Source organism: Chenopodium quinoa, unplaced genomic scaffold (genome assembly GCF_001683475.1).
Source record: "Chenopodium quinoa cultivar QQ74 unplaced genomic scaffold, ASM168347v1, whole genome shotgun sequence".
NCBI classification, from domain to species: domain Eukaryota; kingdom Viridiplantae; phylum Streptophyta; class Magnoliopsida; order Caryophyllales; family Amaranthaceae; genus Chenopodium; species Chenopodium quinoa.
The window spans coordinates 2,573,982-2,590,817 of record NW_018743175.1 but is presented as its reverse complement, the minus strand read 5'-3'; the positions used below and the strand labels follow the sequence as shown (position 1 = coordinate 2,590,817).

Below are 16,836 nucleotides of genomic sequence, written 5' to 3'. Positions count from 1 at the left end.
TAGCATATAATTATTACTTACCTTTTATCTTTTCCATACAAAATACACATATACCCAAAAAATCATTACTTACTTTTAATCTTTTTCATATAATATTCTCTACTTTTTATTATTCTCATACAATATTCTCTACTTTTTATCTTTCCAATAGAATATTCCCCTAATTCCACCATTTTCCTTAATTACCGTGTTTTTTGAGAAATAGGTACGAAATTATGGGACAGTGGGAGTAAATAAATGAGTCAAAAGAGGCACAACCTTGATATTTTAGACTTGAATTGGGTAAAATTTTATGTCATTTTCTAACAAGAAAAGTTCAAAGTATCCCTCCTCTATTGTGCCTATCAACACCATGTGAACAGAAAAGACTTCAAACCGACGCAAGTCACGCAACGAATAATTCGCAACACCAATCAACTTAGCATCTCTAATGGAGCCAAAACAACCCCACATGCCTTTTACCATTACAACTGAAACCCTCAATCCCCTTATCCATAGTTAGCAATGACCAAAGATAATAGAAGTTTGCAACACATTTAGCCTCCACATAAATACATGTGACGAAAAACAATAACACACCAGAAGCAAAAGTGTCCACTGCACTTTTTTGTGGGACAGGAATGTTAGAAGTAATGCTTGTGGCAAAACAATGCCACCCAATTATTATCACTAAAAGGAATATATAGGACAGATAGAAAGAAAACATTTATACATAAATATGTTTACTTCTGAATACGGAGTATTTGAAAACAATATCAAAAATTTTAAGATAACACGGAGCATTTAACAAGTCATATTTGACTTGAATGGATAATCTTTCTATATTTAACCCTAAGTGTAACAAAAACATGTGTTTGGGTCCAATTTAGTCCAATTGGGCCTAGGCATTAAATGATCCAATTAAAAGCCCAAGGTCAAGGTTCATCTCTCCAATTGTGCTAAAGTCAAAGATCAGTCCTCAAGGCAAGCCAATTGGGCTAAGGCCCAACTTCTCCATATATGCAAAGGTATAAAAGCCATCAATATTACATTTGTACATTCATTCAAGCAAAGCCTCAAGCAATTAATTCTCTTGCATAGTGTTCTCTTTCTACACACTGTACTGACTTTAGCATCGGAGGGGCCTTCCTCGACAACACCCCCGAGGCTAGTTTACGTGTGTTTACTGTGCAGGAAACCTTCGGCCCAACATCACTTGGACCGAATTCAGTCTTCTCCACTTCATCGGACCTTCGACAAGGTCCCATTGTTTTCACCCGAAATAATTTGGCGCCGTCTGTGGGGAGGACTTTCAAAAATCTTTAAGCCAAATTTCTAACCATCTTGCAATTATCTTAGTAGCATGGCTAAGAACCGCAAGAGCAAAGGCCTCCGTCAAGGAGCAGGCGAAAAGCCTAAAACCCCTACACCATCACCCTCGCCGGACCGGAACTCTCCCAAGGGTGCCAGCTCGAGGGGAGGATCATACAGGGAGGATTCCCTTTCTCCCGTAATTCATAACTCTCATCAGGGCCGAGTCACTCTCGGTCTAGCAGGGGTGATCATAGGACACATTCAGTGCCCCAAAGCCAACCATCGACTGTGCGCTCTCATTCCCATACTCGGCCGAGGACCCCTTTGACGGGGCCCAGCTCGGAGGAGGTGGCAAGAGCGCTGGCAGTGCTCATGGAGGCAATGAGGGCACAAAATATGCCACCACCTCGTGATCGAACTCCTCTGCATACCCGGCATCAACGGAGGAAGCTAGACCATGATGGTGGGAAGCTTCCTTCCTTCCGGGAACTGGAAGAGTGGGAAGAGGATACCTGGAAAACTGAAAAAGAGAGGAAAAAGAACCCTCAATTTTTCAAATGATCCTCAACCTCCCGACCAGAAACGCATAAGAGCAGCAGCTCAGCTTCTCGGCCAGAATCTACTCACCGAGAACAACCTGAGACTGTTCGCCGAAGCGTCCTCGACCGACTCGGCGGCAAGGAACCGAGCGTGCACAGTCGCCTCTCGTTCCCTGCGGCCGAGGCCCAGACTTCCCATCCAGGGACGAAAACCACTCCTACCTCTCTAAGAGGGCGGAGCGCGGTCCCTTCGGCCAGGAACAAGGGCAAGGCCGTTATGCTACCCGCCAGTTCGCCATTCGAGCAATGGATACTGGAAGAGCACGTGCCCACGGTTAAAATACCGTCGCACATCACATATGACGGGACCTCGGATCCGAAGGACCACGTGGCCTCGTATGAGACTCATATGCATCTTTGCCCCAGATCCGAAGCGACTTGGTGCAAATATTTCCCAACCACTCTCAAGGGGGTCGCGCAAGCGTGGATCTCCAAGGGAGTAAAGCAAGGCTCCATAACAGGGTGGGATGATCTGTCCTCCAAATTTAGGAGCAAGTTTTCCACGGCAAACCGCCGAGAGAAGACTACTGCAGAACTCATGAGTCTGCAACAGGGGGAAACCGAAAGCCTCCGAGACTATCTGACCCGTTTCAGTAACGAGTCATCCAGCGTCTCTCAGCTGGACCAGGGGCTAGCCGTTTTTGCAATGCAGAATGGCCTTCAGCCCGGGAAGTCCCTAGACTTCATGGTCATGCATACCCCGCAGACCTTGGAGGAAGCTCTGAATGCCTCGGATAAGTTCATCCGAGCAGAAGAATGGAACAAAGCGAAAACCCAACCTCAATTCGGGGGAGGGAAACAAAAACAAATACCCTTGTCTGAAGGCCAAGGCCATAAGGCAAAGGGAAAGTCAAAGGCCTTGGAGCAATCTTCGGCCAGCGACCCAAAGAAGGAAAAATCTGCCTCATGCACAGGCAGATACGAGTCCTACACTCCGCTCTCTCTTCCACGCGCCAAAATTTACAGCGTGACGAAGGAGGAGCAGAGTTACCGAAAGCCGAGACCACTCCCAGAGTGGTATCAGCGAAAAAATAAAAATCAGTGGTGCGAGTTCCACGAATCTCCGGGACACAACACTGAGGAGTGTATCCAACTGAAGGACCAGATAGAGGACATGGTCCGGAAGGGATACTTGAAAAAATACATCGCGGATCACCGCGAGAAAAAAGTGTCCGAGAAGTCAGCAAAGGACTCTCGGCAAGACCTCGACTTCCCCCGGAAGAACAGTAAAAAGCCAGAGGGGAAATTCTCTCCGATCAATGTTATCTCGGGAGGAATATGCTCTCGGAGGGAGCACAAGCGACACCTTAGGGCTTTGACTCACCAGGTGAACAACGCTGACATTCAGTCTCCCCAATCGCCGGTGCCGAACATGACGTTCACAGCCGCCGACTGCCGGGGGGTAACGTTCCCTCACGACGCCCGAAGGTGCAACTACCTCAAGCCATCCAGTAGTCGCCCAGATGACGACAAGGATGAGGAGGAGAAAGAAAAAGAAAGAGAGCCAAGCACAAAAAAGCCGAAAGGCCTAAGTGCTTCGGCCCAAGGATCTGTACCCAAAGATAAAGGGCCCGAAAGGGAAAAGGCTAGCTCTTCAGCTGAACAGCAAGACTCAGAGAGCCAGCCGAAGAACAAAAAGACTGGGACACCTACTGACATAGGCAGCAGGCCAGATTCTGAAGAGTCCAGTCCATCAGCAATGGACATGGACCAACAGACTGAAACAGTTGAGTTGGCCGAAGGAGACGTTGAGAAATGTGTAACAATCGGGATGGACCTTGATCCGAACACCCGTTGTGAACTTATTCAGCTCCTTCGGGACAACAGAGATGTGTTTGCTTTCTCGGCAGCTGATATGCCCGGGATAAGTCCAGACCTCATCTCCCATAAGCTTAATGTTGACCCAACGTGTCGACCAATTAAGCAAAAGAAGCGGAATTACTCCGCTAATAAGAACCGAGACATCGCAGCCGAGGTCAAAAAATTGCTGGAGGCAGGCTTCATCGAGCCTTGTCAATATCCAGAATGGCAGGCAAATGTGGTGATGGTTCAGAAGGCCAATGGTACCTGGAGGATGTGCGTTGACTTCACGGACCTAAATAAGGCTTGTCCGAAGGATTTCTATCCCTTGCCGAGGATCGTTCAGCTAGTCGATTCGACAAGTGGCCATGCCTTGCTTAGTTTCATGGACGCATTCTCGGGGTATCATCAGATCTTCATGCACCCCGACGATCGAGCAAAGACGGCATTCGTCAAGAACGCTGGGGTGTACAATTACAAAATGATGCCCTTCGGATTGAAAAATGCGGGGGCAACCTATCAAAGGCTGGTGGATCAAGTTTTCGCCGATCAAAAGGGCCGAAACATGGAAGTCTATGTCGACGATTCGATCGTCAAAAGCAAAAAATCTGAGGACCATGTTAAGGACCTGGCTGAAACTTTCGCCACCTTAAGAAAGCATCAAATGAAGTTGAATCCGAAGAAGTGTGTCTTCGGCGTGAAGTCAGGGAAATTCCTTGGGTTCATAGTCAGCAAGAGGGGGATTGATGCCAATCCCTCCAAAGTCAAAGCAGCGCTCGACCTTCCTGAGCCGAAAACAAAGCGGGATGTTCAGCGACTCACCGGAAGAATGGCAGCCCTCTCGAGGTTCATTTCCAGAGCTTCGGATAAGGGGTTACCTTTCTTCAAATCCCTGAAACTCCCGAAAACAAAAGAGCTCGTTTGGGAGGAAGAGCAAAAAGACGCCTTTAAACAGCTTCGGGAGCATGTGGCTCAACTCCCAACGTTGGCTAGCCCAGCAGAAGGAGAAACTTTGTACCTGTATGTGACCGTTAGCCCAGCCACCATCAGTGCAGTACTGCTGAAGGAAGAAAGCAAAAGTCAGCAACCGATCTACTTTGTCAGTCATACACTGACGGATGCCGAGACTCGCTACCCTCTACTCGAGAAAGTCGCTTTCGCGGTAGTAGTAGCTGCTCGGAAGCTGAGGCCCTATTTTGATTGCCATCAGATAGTGGTCTTAACTGATCAGCCGTTGGAAAAAGTTCTCGGCAAGGTTGAAAAATCTGGTAGGCTAGCCAAGTGGGCTTTTGAGCTCACCGAATTCAGCATCAGCTACCGTCCGAGGGCTGCCATTAAGGCTCAAGCTCTAGCGGATTTCTTGGCCGAATGCTCATACCAAGAAGCGCTAGACAATGAAAAGAAAGTCTGGACCGTGTTTACGGATGGATCTTCCACCGAAAACGGTTCGGGGGCAGGAGTAGTGATAACTTCTCCCGAAGGCAAATCCTTCGAGTATGCACTAAAATTTTCTTTTAAGGCCTCGAACAACGAAGCCGAATATGAGGCAGCAATCGCCGGCCTGGAATTGTGCATCTCCCTGGAAGCCGATCTTGTCTGCCTGAAAACAGACTCTCAGCTAGTTGCATATCAGATTAGCGGCAGCTACGAGGCCAAAGAGCCCTCCATGATAGCTTATCTTGCCAAGACCAAATCAGTCATTGCAAAGCTGAAAACTTTTGAGGTTCAGCTGATCCCAAGGGGTCAGAATACTCAAGCCGATGCACTCTCCAAACTTGTCAGTTCAACTCTTACCGAGCTGAACAGATCTGTATATGTAGAAGTGCGTCGAGAGAGAAGTGTCGACGAAGCACCTGAAGTGTGCTGCGCTGACCCAGAGCCTAGTTGGATGGACCCCATCCTAGCTTTCAAACTTCGGGGAGAAACTCCCGAAGATAAAGCTTTGGCCTCCAAGATGAAGAGAACCAGCTCAAGGTTCATTGTCTTCAGGGGGGAACTTCTGAAAAAGTCCTTCTCAGCCCCATTGCTGAAATGCGTGGGACCAACAGATGCAGATTATATCCTACGGGAGATTCACCTCGGCATCTGTGGGAACCACATTGGGGGAAGGACCTTAGCCCACAAGGCATTGAGGGCTGGATATTACTGGCCCACCATGATCGCAGATGCTAAGGAGCTGGTCCGGAAATGCAAAAAATGTCAAAAATACGCTCCAGTTATCCACCAGCCAGCAAGGGATCTTCAGCCGATCCTTAATCCACTCCCGTTTGCCCAATGGGGACTGGATATACTAGGACCATTTCCAGAGGCTGTGTACCAGAAAAAATGGCTGATAGTTGGTGTTGACTACTTCAGTAAATGGATCGAGGCCGAAGCAGCCTCGAACATTACAGAGCAAACTGTCAGAAAATTTATCTGGCAGAATATCATCACTCGTTTTGGCATCCCGAGAGTATTTGTCTTCGATCATGGGAGGCAATTTGATAACTTACCACTGAAGCGGTATACAGATCAGTTCGGCATCAAACTGGCATATTCAGCGGTATGCCACCCGCAAAGTAACGGACAAGCCGAAGCTGCAAATAAACAGATCCTAAATGCCCTCAAAAAGAGGGTGGAAGATCAAAAGTCCAAGTGGCTGGAGGAGCTCCCTGGAACCCTTTGGTCCCTTCGGACAACTGGAAAAGAGGGAACGGGCTATTCACCTTTTGAACTGGTGTATGGTGCCGAAGCCGTTCTTCCAGTGGAAATTGGCTCTGAGAGCCTACGAGTGCACCACTTCTCGGCTGAGAATGAGCGACTGATGAAGGAATCTCTCGATTTCCTCGACGAAGTAAGAGACTCAGCCCGAGACAGAATGACTGCTTATAAGCAGAGAATCAGCAAATTTTATAACCGAAGGGTCCATGCAAGGCCTCTTAAAATTGGAGACCTTGTCCTTCGGAATGCTGGTGCAGTTCAGAAAGGCCGAATCCATGGGAAACTCTCAGCTGCATGGGAAGGGCCTTATGAAATCTGTGATGAGCTTCAGCCAGGGACATACCGACTTCGGCAGTTGGATGGAACTGAGTTGAAAAATCACTGGAACGCTGATGTACTGAAAAAATATCATGTGTAAACCCTTCGGGGCAGAACAATCTTTGTAAGTACATTTTGAATTAATGAAAGGCCTTGGAGCCACCATTTATATAAATATTTGCAACTTTTTATCCTTTCAAAGTTTTCTTGGTTCTATCTACTCTTTAAGGGTTTTTTATTCAGCCTCGTCTGAAACCTTCGCCTTCGGGTAACTGGGTTTCAGATTGCTGACAAAACTCGTCTTTTTAAAGAACACTGGTCTTTCAGCTGAAGTCAAACTTTAGTAAGACTTGTTCTCCAAAGACATGAGTCCAAGGACAATTCTGGGATATTGCCTTAACTGAGCCTTGTATCCCAGAAAGCCATTATCCGAAACATTGCCTTCTGTTGGCCTTGTGTTTCGGATATCCATTTTTCAATGATAGACAGAAAATCAAGGATAACAGCAACTGTTGGAAATTGTTTATTCAGCCTCGTCTGAAACCTTCGCCTTCGGGTAACTGGGTTTCAGATTGCTGACAAACTCGTCTTTTTAAAGAACTCTAGTCTTTCAGCTGAGGTCAAGCTTCAGTAAGATTTGTTCTCCAAAGGCATGAGTCCATGGACAATTCTGGGATATTGCCTTAACTGAGCCTTGTATCCCAGAAAGCCATTATCCGAAGCATTGCCTTCAGTTGGCCATGTGTTTCGAATACCCATTTTTAAGAAATAAAGAAATTGTTTATTCAGCTGAAGCCATACTTCAATTTCTGGAGGGGGGGCAAGAAGCACTACCGGTGCAAGTTTATGTTCAGCAGAATTGAAGAAACAGTAAAGCATTCAAAAACAAAGCAGCTGAAGAAAAGAACATCAAATTAATAATTCATGCTCAGAAATTGAGCTACAAGTTCAAATAAGTTAAAAAACTATATCGGCAGCCGCCCACAAGCGGAAAATAACAGCTGCCGAAATACGTACAGAAGCAAAAAAATAAACTGTTTTGTACGACAAGGCAAGCTGAAGCAAAAAACAAACAAGGCAAAAATTCAGAAAGCGGCAAGTCTAAAGTTGAGCGCATGATGAACCGCAAGATTCTGAAGACGACTGCCCGAGTTCCTATGCTTCAGCCTGAGGATCAGACTGATCAGCATTGTTGGGCCCCATGGTGGTCTCATCCCCAGCAGCAGAAGAAGCAGGCTTTGCACTCTGCCGAGCCTCCCTTTCCCTCTGTTCAGCCTCCAACTCCATTCTCCCAGCTTCTTCTTCGGCTTCCTCAGCCTTAAGGATTTCAGCTTCGACAGGAGTTGCATACTTCATATGAGGGTCTTCGAGATCCTGGACCCATTCAGCACATTTGGACTAGTCCAACTTCGGCTCAGCATGAAGGCAGACTCTTCGGCACACTCTGAACCCGTTTCTGAAACCCATTTCATATTCTTCCTGGGTATAGACACGGACTTTGAGTAGAGCCTCAGCATCAGCCAACTTCTTCTTTGTCTCCTCCAAGTCTTCCTTGGATTTCTTCAGCTCATCGGCGAGCTTGGAGGAGGAACCTTTCAGCTCATTCAGCTCCTGCTGAACTTGGGAAGCCTCTGTCTGAGCCTGGGCCACTTCTTCCTTTTTAGCCATCAGCTTATCCTCAGCCTCTTGGAGCTTAGCTCTCTGAGTTTCAGCAGCAGCAGCAGCCTCTGAGAGTTGGACATCCCCGGCTTGGAGCAGCTCTTCAGCAGCCATTCTGCTGGCTTCAAGAGCTTCTAGCCGTTGCTGCACTTCAGCTTGTGCAGCAGCTCCTTCCTGAATTCGGCTCTCAATGGCAGCCTTGAATTTGGAGACGTCCTCTCCCATGTGCTCTTGGAGGAATTTTTCCCCTTCCATCAGTGGGGGAAAAACTTCCTTCTCCATAGCGTCGCAGAAGGTTTTGAGGGCTTCAGCAGCTTTTTTCTCATATTCTTCACCCTTCTGCTGCTTCTCTTCAGCTGCTGCTTGCTTCAGCTTAGCAAGCTTTAACTCCTCTTCGGCTACCTTTTTGTCGTGCTCGGCAGCGTCCACCCTATCTTGTAGGGTATCTATCAGCTCTACAGTGAGAGTCTGATTGTGCACGAACTGAAAACAGGAGCACAAGTTAAAATAAAAAATAATAATAATAATGATAATTGAAGAGCTGAATTTTAAAGGAGATAAAGGCAAGGAAAATCACCTGCATCATCAGCAGTTGGTTAGACCTGGCTGGGTCAGGAACTGATCTGCTGGATTCGCCCATCCCAGCAGTGGCCTTCAGCGACCAGATTCTTGCCCTATCTACTTCGGACATGCCAGCAAAATCGCCGAAGTAGGCTGCAGCACCTTCTCGGTTCTGACCCCATATGAGGTCCCAGATGTGATCTGGGATTGGAATTCGGGGGGCCGAGAAACCCATTTCTCCAGATTGCAGAGTCTGGAAGGAAGGAAAGGATGACGATGGAGCTTCTTTAACTTTGGATGGCTCAGCATCCTCCTTCTTCTCAGAAGAGTCAATTATTATGACTTCTTCTTCTTCAGGGGTGAGGATGAAGGCCTCAACCTCTCTTGCAATGTCTGCCGTGAAACCCTCAGCACTGGGCATCACGGCATCCTCATTCTTGTGCTCAGCAGCACTCTCTTGAACTTCTTCTTGGACCCCTCCCTTAGGTTCGGGAGTTTTCTGATCCACCTCCATCCCGGGAGGTGGCGGAGGGGTCTTTGGAGGTGATTGAGGTGGTGGCCGGGGAACCCTCGGCGATCCATTACCTTCCTCGGGTTCCCTTATTTCGACGCCGATGGTCATCGGCCTCCGCTGAAAGTCATGGGGGCCGATGATGGCCATTCTTCGGCGCCTTTTCTGAAGCGGCTGCTCGTCCATGTCTGAGTATGAGGACTCTTCTTGTATCTGGTCTTCGGGATGAACAGGGGCTTTCCCTTCTCTGTGTCTATTACTCTCTTCAGACTGTAAAAGACAGGGGGGGAGGAAGAATGTGAGTAAAAAAAAAAAAAAAAAAAAACAAACAGAAACAGACAAAATTAAGTCTGAAAGCTCACCGAGGTCTTCAGCAAAGCCTCGTCTTCTTCAGCTGCCCTAGCTGCAGCTTCTTCTTCAGCAGCCCTGGAGGACCCTTCTCCTCCTTCACAAGTTTCAATAACCCGTGCAACCTCTTCGGCCGTACGGGCAGCTTCAGCTTCTTCGTCCAGCAGCTGAAACCAGGGATCTCTCTTCTTCCACCAAGGCTTCTGCCTCTGATACAGAGCAACAGCCTCAATTTGGAAGTGGGAAGAGTCTAGATGAACTTCTCTATGCCTCGGTTCAGTGATAGACGGGGCCCGATCAGTTACAACTCGTTCTCGGTTGACGCCAAGACGAGCGTAGTTAATGCTAACGTTGGTCTCGTCCCGCTCTGAAAAAGAAAAGGGGAAAGGTCAGTTCAGTTAGGTTGGCACAGCATAAAAAGCGAAGTGAAAGAGGAGAAAAAGAGATAATTAAAAGGCCTCGGCCCCAGCCGAAGAAGCTTACCATCCTTAAACTTTCGGCTGAGGCCGACAGCTGCTAGCATGTTCTCTTGGAAAACATAATGCGTATCGGGGAGCCAAGTCTCCGGGATATGCTGCATTCGGCCGCTGCCCCCCCGGTTCGGCAGCTTGCCGAAGATATTCTGTTGATTAAGGTTCGAAGAAAAAAGTCGAAAAAAGGGGAAGGAGTTCGAATTCGAAGAAAAATAAACTAAAACCAAAGGAATTTACCTTAATCTGAAGCGAAAGTTGCCGATTTACGAATTGGTAGTAGCGAGTCTCAGTTTCTAAGCTTAATGCTCGGGGAATTTGCGAAGTTTTGATGCGGGTTCTTGGGTTCTCTCGAGAATTCTGGGTTTGTGTTGGTGAATAAGTGAGGAGAGATGACGCGCCTCTAAGTATATCTCCAGAAATGGGAATACGGGGAGTCCGCGTTTCAATTTCTCTTAAATACCCCACTAAGTAACCGTTAAACACACGACCTTGCGATTAAACTGCCCATTATCCGTCCAACTTTCACAATTATCCGCCTTAACTGTTGTTATCTCATTAATTACGGTTTAATTACGGTTTAAATTCAAATTTTTGGATTAATTAAATCATTCACTTCCCTCCTTTTCTGATTAAATCAAACCCGACCCGTCATCCTTCCAAATCGGGTCTGGGGGGCAAGTTGTTTGGGTCCAATTTAGTCCAATTGGGCCTAGGCATTAAATGATCCAATTAAAAGCCCAAGGTCAAGGTTCATCTCTCCAATTGTGCTAAAGTCAAAGATCAGTCCTCAAGGCAAGCCAATTGGGCTAAGGCCCAACTTCTCCATATATGCAAAGGTATAAAAGCCATCAATATTACATTTGTACATTCATTCAAGCAAAGCCTCAAGCAATTAATTCTCTTGCATAGTGTTCTCTTTCTACACACTGTACTGACTTTAGCATCGGAGGGGCCTTCCTCGGCAACACCCCCGAGGCTAGTTTACGTGTGTTTACTGTGCAGGAAACCTTCGGCCCAACATCACTTGGACCGAATTCAGTCTTCTCCACTTCATCGGACCTTCGACAAGGTCCCATTGTTTTCACCCGAAACAACATGTATTTGTTATACAGTTACGATAGGAAAGGCTAGAGTAAATGAAAAACATTGGGGTATCTTCATCACATAACTTATAAATGGCAGAATTTGTAAAGGAGAAAGTATACAGCTTCACATCCAATATCAAGAGAAATTAACAAAAGTAAATCAAAGCCAATTAAAATCTTGAACATTACAGGAGAACAGAACAAAATTATACGGTGTAAATTTTTTAGGGAAAAAAAAAACAAAAAAAAAACAGAGGAAATATGAAGTACTTAATACTTTAGAGAATCTTCACAATACCTTCCACTATTCCAAACTCTAATGATAAAACAATAAATTGAATTCACATGATCCACAAATAATGGCAATATACACGTCGGACATACGTGTGATTTTGTTAATGAGTAATTCACAACGCACATGACAGTTGACATTTACTATGGAATACAGGGTATAGGTTATGATTGTGCTCAATTCACCATATCAACTGTTGGCTGATACTCTGTATGATCTAATTTTCTAATTCAACTAAACTTCATCTCAATTTATAAAAAAACATAAAGGTGTTATATTTGTATCAATGTGTATTTTTTAAATAAGAAATTTTCATAATTTTTATGGCGAAATCTAATATATTTAGCTTAAATAGTCCGGTCTGATCATAAATTAAGATACAAGTACAGCTTATTTTTTGAGTTATTGAACGGGTAAGTGAATTCAACAGTAACTAAAGTATTACTCCGTATTAGTAACCCTATCCAAAAAAAATGCATTAATAGTTACTGGGTGTCTGGATAATAAGGCAATCATTCCCAGACTGGCTTCTAATAATTACCAAATCTTCCCAGTCAGCATGAAATGGAAAATAGTTACACTATAAAAGTACTATAAAAATAACCTAATATTGGTAATAAAGTGCACTTAATATATGAAGTATTAAAATTCCAATCCCGGATAACTTTAGTGATAAAACGAGTGGTTAAGATTTACACATAAAAATGGCCACTAAAAATAATTTTTAAAAACTCACTAATTAAAACATGTACTTCTATAATAATTTCGGATCCCCATATTTTATGATAAGGTTGAAAGTAGATGCGTAGAAGCTGACTTGGAAAAGCTAAGCTGACTAATCTCGATTTTAAGCGCTTTTTTCTAAATAGTTTATACGATGGGCCCCAACTTGGCAAATAAAGGTAGGATTCACCTTATAAATAGTGCGCTTAAATCATCATTTTTCCTTCATCTTTCTTTCTTCATCCTCAGAACTCATTTTTCACAACCATCAAAAATGACTTTAACTCTACGTTCTACAAATTCTTTCCTTAAGGGTCTCAGAAGCTTTAAAGCTTCTGAAGAATTCCCGAATCTCGTATGTATTGCAAGAATCAGACCGTCGTATCGTGTTCGGGCAATCAGTTCCTTACAGGCAGAGCATTTTACGCCTGAGAAGATGGTGTTAGAAGGCAGGTGTAGTGATAAATGGGAAAAACTACATGAATTGACAGGTCATCTTCACACGAATGATTCGAAGGTGCCGGTGTTTGTGATGCTTCCTTTAGACACTATATCTACTGGTGGAAGCTTAAACAAGCCACGGGCAATGAATGCCAGTCTGATGGCGCTAAAAACTGCTGGTGTTGAAGGAGTAATGGTAGACGCATGGTGGGGGTTGGTCGAAAAGGACGGACCTATGAAGTATAATTGGGATGGGTATGTTGAGCTAGTGCAGATGGTCCAAAGGCATGGTCTAAAGCTACAAGTAGTTATGTCTTTCCATCAATGCGGAGGAAATGTGGGCGACTCCTGCAGGTATGGAAATACTAATAATTATTGTGTTTCATTAGCTGTTCTTTTAGGATCATAGTAGATTACAGAACTAAATCGTCTTAGACTAAAATTTTTGCAAATTTCAACTTGCAGTATTCCTTTACCCCCATGGGTACTAGAAGAAATCGACAATAACCCTGACCTTGTCTACACAGACAAATCAGGCAGGAGGAATCCAGAGTATATCTCCTTAGGCTGCGATTCGCTGCCAGTGCTCAAAGGAAGAACACCCATTCAGGTCTACTCTGACTACATGAGGAGCTTCCGTGAGAAATTCAAAGATTATCTGGGCAAAGTTATTGTGGTAAGACTCAAAGCTACCTAGCACTTTCCCCCAAATCTATAAATAATTCAAATCACTAATTGGCTTTATATGACCTAAAACCACCAATTAACATATTCTGGAAACAAAATGGGTACAGATCCCATCTATCAGGCTATCAGTTAGGAAAACAATATTTCTGTTCTGTTTTTATCTATCTTAATATGTAAATATATTCAGATAAAAGGATGATCCAATTGGACAGATAGGTAACAGAAGAATAAGTATTATACTAAATCATTAAAATATCAAATAAAGATAATTATTTTGTATAATATAAACAATGCAATACATGCCAAATATGCCAATATATGTAATCAAAAAGAGACAGTGGCAGAGAGATTGGAGGATTGCAAGAAGCGTTTGAAATCCAAAAATAATTGGGTCAGAAAAACCATATCTTGAATTCTTGATAATAACCAGAAATATCTTCTGCTAGCTTTACTAATACAACTTCCATGCTTATTGCAGGAAATTCAAGTAGGGATGGGACCATGTGGAGAGCTAAGATATCCATCTTACCCAGAAAGCAATGGCACTTGGAGATTTCCAGGGATTGGAGAGTTTCAGTGTTATGACAAGGTAAAATCTTAGACCGAGCCCTAAACCTACTGTAATGTTTCGGACAATGATTAACGTGCCAATAGAATCTTTCGGACAATGGACTCAACTTCGTTTTTCTTATATTCAAACAGTATATGAAAGCATCATTGCAAGCAGCAGCTGAGGCATTTGGACAGCAAGAATGGGGAAGAAATGGGCCGCATGATTCAGGCCAGTACCACCAGTATCCTGAAGACACAGGATTCTTTCGTAGAGAAGGAACATGGAAAACACCATATGGACAGTTCTTCCTAGAGTGGTACAGTGCAAAACTAATTGAGCATGGTGAGAGCATTCTAGGAGCTGCTCATGGAATATTTAAGGATACTGGGGCAAAACTGTCCGGGAAAGTAGCAGGAATCCATTGGCATTACAAAACCAGATCACATGCCGCTGAATTAACAGCTGGATATTATAATACAAGAGATCGAAATGGCTACCTACCAATAGCTAGAATGTTTGCGAAGTATGAAGTCGTACTCAACTTTACATGCATGGAAATGAAGGATGGGGAGCAACCAGATCATGCAAACTGTTCTCCTGAAGGTCTAGTGCAGCAAGTAAAATTGGCAACTCAAACAGCTGGAGCTGACCTTGCTGGTGAAAATGCACTGGAGAGATATGATACAAGTGCATTTGGGCAAGTTTTAGCAACCAGCAAGTCTCAAACGGGAAGTGGATTGAGTGCTTTTACATATTTAAGGATGAATAAAAGATTATTTGAAGGAGATAATTGGAGGCATTTGGTAGAGTTTGTGAAGAGCATGTCTGAAGGTGGTCAAAACGAGAGACACTCAGCAAAAGACTTAAGCAGGACAGGCCTTTATGTAGGATTTTTGAAAGAGAAGAGCATTCAGAAAAATGAGCAAGCTTTAGTATAAATTTTACAAGCACTGCAATAATTATTGGTGCAAACTAGCATACTCTTATACGATGGAAGGGTACATACTGATCAAATAGTATATAGAGCATGAATTATACAAGATATGCATGTCAATTACAAGGCTATTTCGTAAGATAAATAAGAGTGAGGCCTTATACATCCTAGCTTCAAGTAGTATAGAGCACGATTTTTACAATGTATGCATGTCAATTTCAAGGCAATTTCAAGAGATAAATAAGAGTAAAGCCTTATACATCCTAGCTTTCTTAGATAGCAGAAGACAATAGAAACACAATGAACTGAGATGTCCTCAAAATAAAAACGACCTAAGAGTCTTCCATTGCCATGGCCATCCCGGCTATCAAAAGCAACCCAGTTAAATTATGCACTCAGAGATCAAATAAAACTAACTTCAGACCCATCTTTTCCAAGAGACTTGACACCAATCATCAACTTTTAGCCTAAAGTAACTTGACACTCCCCCTGAATAAGTTGTACCAGGGAGACTGCCTATCCTTTATACTTCCCTTAAATACTAGAATCTGCAGAGCTTAATTTGAATCAGCCTCTTGAAAATGCCAAGCATTTTGGGAATCAAACAGATGTATTTGTTGAGCCAATCTACAACTAGCGAAATGTAAATGCTTTTCAATTAAACAAACAGCTAAAGCATTTAAAGGACTAGTCTAAGATCATACAACACTTATCATGCCCCCATAGTTCAGGCTTCCCCCAAAATTGGAAGTTACAAACAAGTTAACACGGTATCAACTATATTCAACCATGAGTTAGGACCATTCCATGATTGACAAAAACAAGAAAAGAAAAAACTTCATCGCTTAAAACCTTGCCCAACTACATAAATCCCAAAGAAAAAACTGTCAAACAAAACCATGCATGGTCCTGGTTTTCTATGTGCACCAACTGATTGCCAACGGCAGCAGCCTTGAGCGATGTTCCAACAGACCAACAACCTTTACTAGGACATTATTTTTCCAAACCAAAGATGGATCTCATGACTAGTATGCCATATTGTACACTAAGCAACTGATTGAAACATGTCAAACCACATCAAAATAATCCATAAAACTACTGAAAAAAATATACTTATTAACTCGATCAATCGAGCAGAAACGAAAACTTTTTATCGATTCCATAATTAAGTTCTAAGTACTCCATGTATCCGAAGAAACATCAAAGCCAATGATAACAATAACAAACACAATCACACATATAATGAGGAGAAACAATCAAAAATTAACTCAGCACCAACAAATAAGGAGCTGATAACTTGAAATTAAAATCAGCAACTAGTGAATTAATTCATCAAAGCATTAGTTTTACAAAAACAACAACTACAAAGAGGAGAGAGAAAATACACAATCAAGATTGAGGAGGAGTAGGCGAAGAGGCGGAATTGGAATTAGAGAGGCGAAGATCATCAATGAGACTACCAAGCTCTTTCCGAGCTGATTCTCTTCCAAACATGAAGCCATACCTAGTTAATTCCATCAAATTTTCAGCAAGAATTGATCGAAAATTGAATTGGCAGCCATTGATGAAGAAATTGGAGGAGAGAGAAAGTAGAAATTACCAGAAGGATACGGCGGAGAAGAGGCCGGCGGTTGCGACGGTGTGGAGAAGAGTGAATTTTCTCTCCATCATTGATTGCTTCAAGTAGACTGAAATGGAGAAAGTTGGGGTTTTGTGATTTGTGAGGGTTTAGAAATGGCGGGTTTTGGGTCAACAATTAGGATTATTGATGCAATTTTGCCTATTTGTAAACACCATTTAGGTATATTAGTTGAGCCATAATCGAGTTAAGCATAAATACGCGACTTGACATTTCGTAT

At 43.7% G+C, this 16,836-nt stretch overlaps 2 protein-coding genes across 2 annotated transcripts; one reads left to right on the top strand and one right to left on the bottom strand.

Moving 5' to 3' along the window:
- Positions 1 to 12,577: 12,577 nt before the first annotated feature.
- Positions 12,578 to 15,236, top strand: LOC110732446 (beta-amylase 3, chloroplastic-like). Its single transcript, XM_021912389.1, has 4 exons — positions 12,578 to 13,157; positions 13,269 to 13,479; positions 13,969 to 14,079; positions 14,193 to 15,236. The coding sequence occupies exons 1-4, from the start codon at positions 12,637 to 12,639 to the stop codon at positions 14,979 to 14,981; spliced, it is 1,632 nt and encodes a 543-aa protein (XP_021768081.1). The 5' UTR covers positions 12,578 to 12,636; the 3' UTR covers positions 14,982 to 15,236.
- Positions 15,237 to 16,090: 854 nt separating this feature from the next.
- LOC110732447 lies at positions 16,091 to 16,836 on the bottom strand. Its single transcript, XM_021912390.1, has 2 exons — positions 16,578 to 16,836; positions 16,091 to 16,481 (listed from the first exon to the last, which is right to left on the bottom strand). The coding sequence occupies exons 1-2, from the start codon at positions 16,646 to 16,648 to the stop codon at positions 16,367 to 16,369; spliced, it is 186 nt and encodes a 61-aa protein (XP_021768082.1). The 5' UTR covers positions 16,649 to 16,836; the 3' UTR covers positions 16,091 to 16,366.

What these genes read in the sequence shown, in the direction of transcription:
- LOC110732446 (XM_021912389.1), top strand. Translation starts at nt 12,637, where the DNA reads ATGACTTTAACTCTACGTTCTACAAATTCTTTCCTTAAGGGTCTCAGA. An exon ending in AATGTGGGCGACTCCTGCAG is followed by an intron (nt 13,158 to 13,268) that starts GTATGGAAATAC and finishes TTCAACTTGCAG; the next exon opens with TATTCCTTTACCCCCATGGG. An exon ending in ATCTGGGCAAAGTTATTGTG is followed by an intron (nt 13,480 to 13,968) that starts GTAAGACTCAAA and finishes TGCTTATTGCAG; the next exon opens with GAAATTCAAGTAGGGATGGG.
- LOC110732447 (XM_021912390.1), bottom strand. Translation starts at nt 16,648, where the DNA reads ATGATGGAGAGAAAATTCACTCTTCTCCACACCGTCGCAACCGCCGGC. An exon ending in TTCTCCGCCGTATCCTTCTG is followed by an intron (nt 16,482 to 16,577) that starts GTAATTTCTACT and finishes GGAATTAACTAG; the next exon opens with GTATGGCTTCATGTTTGGAA.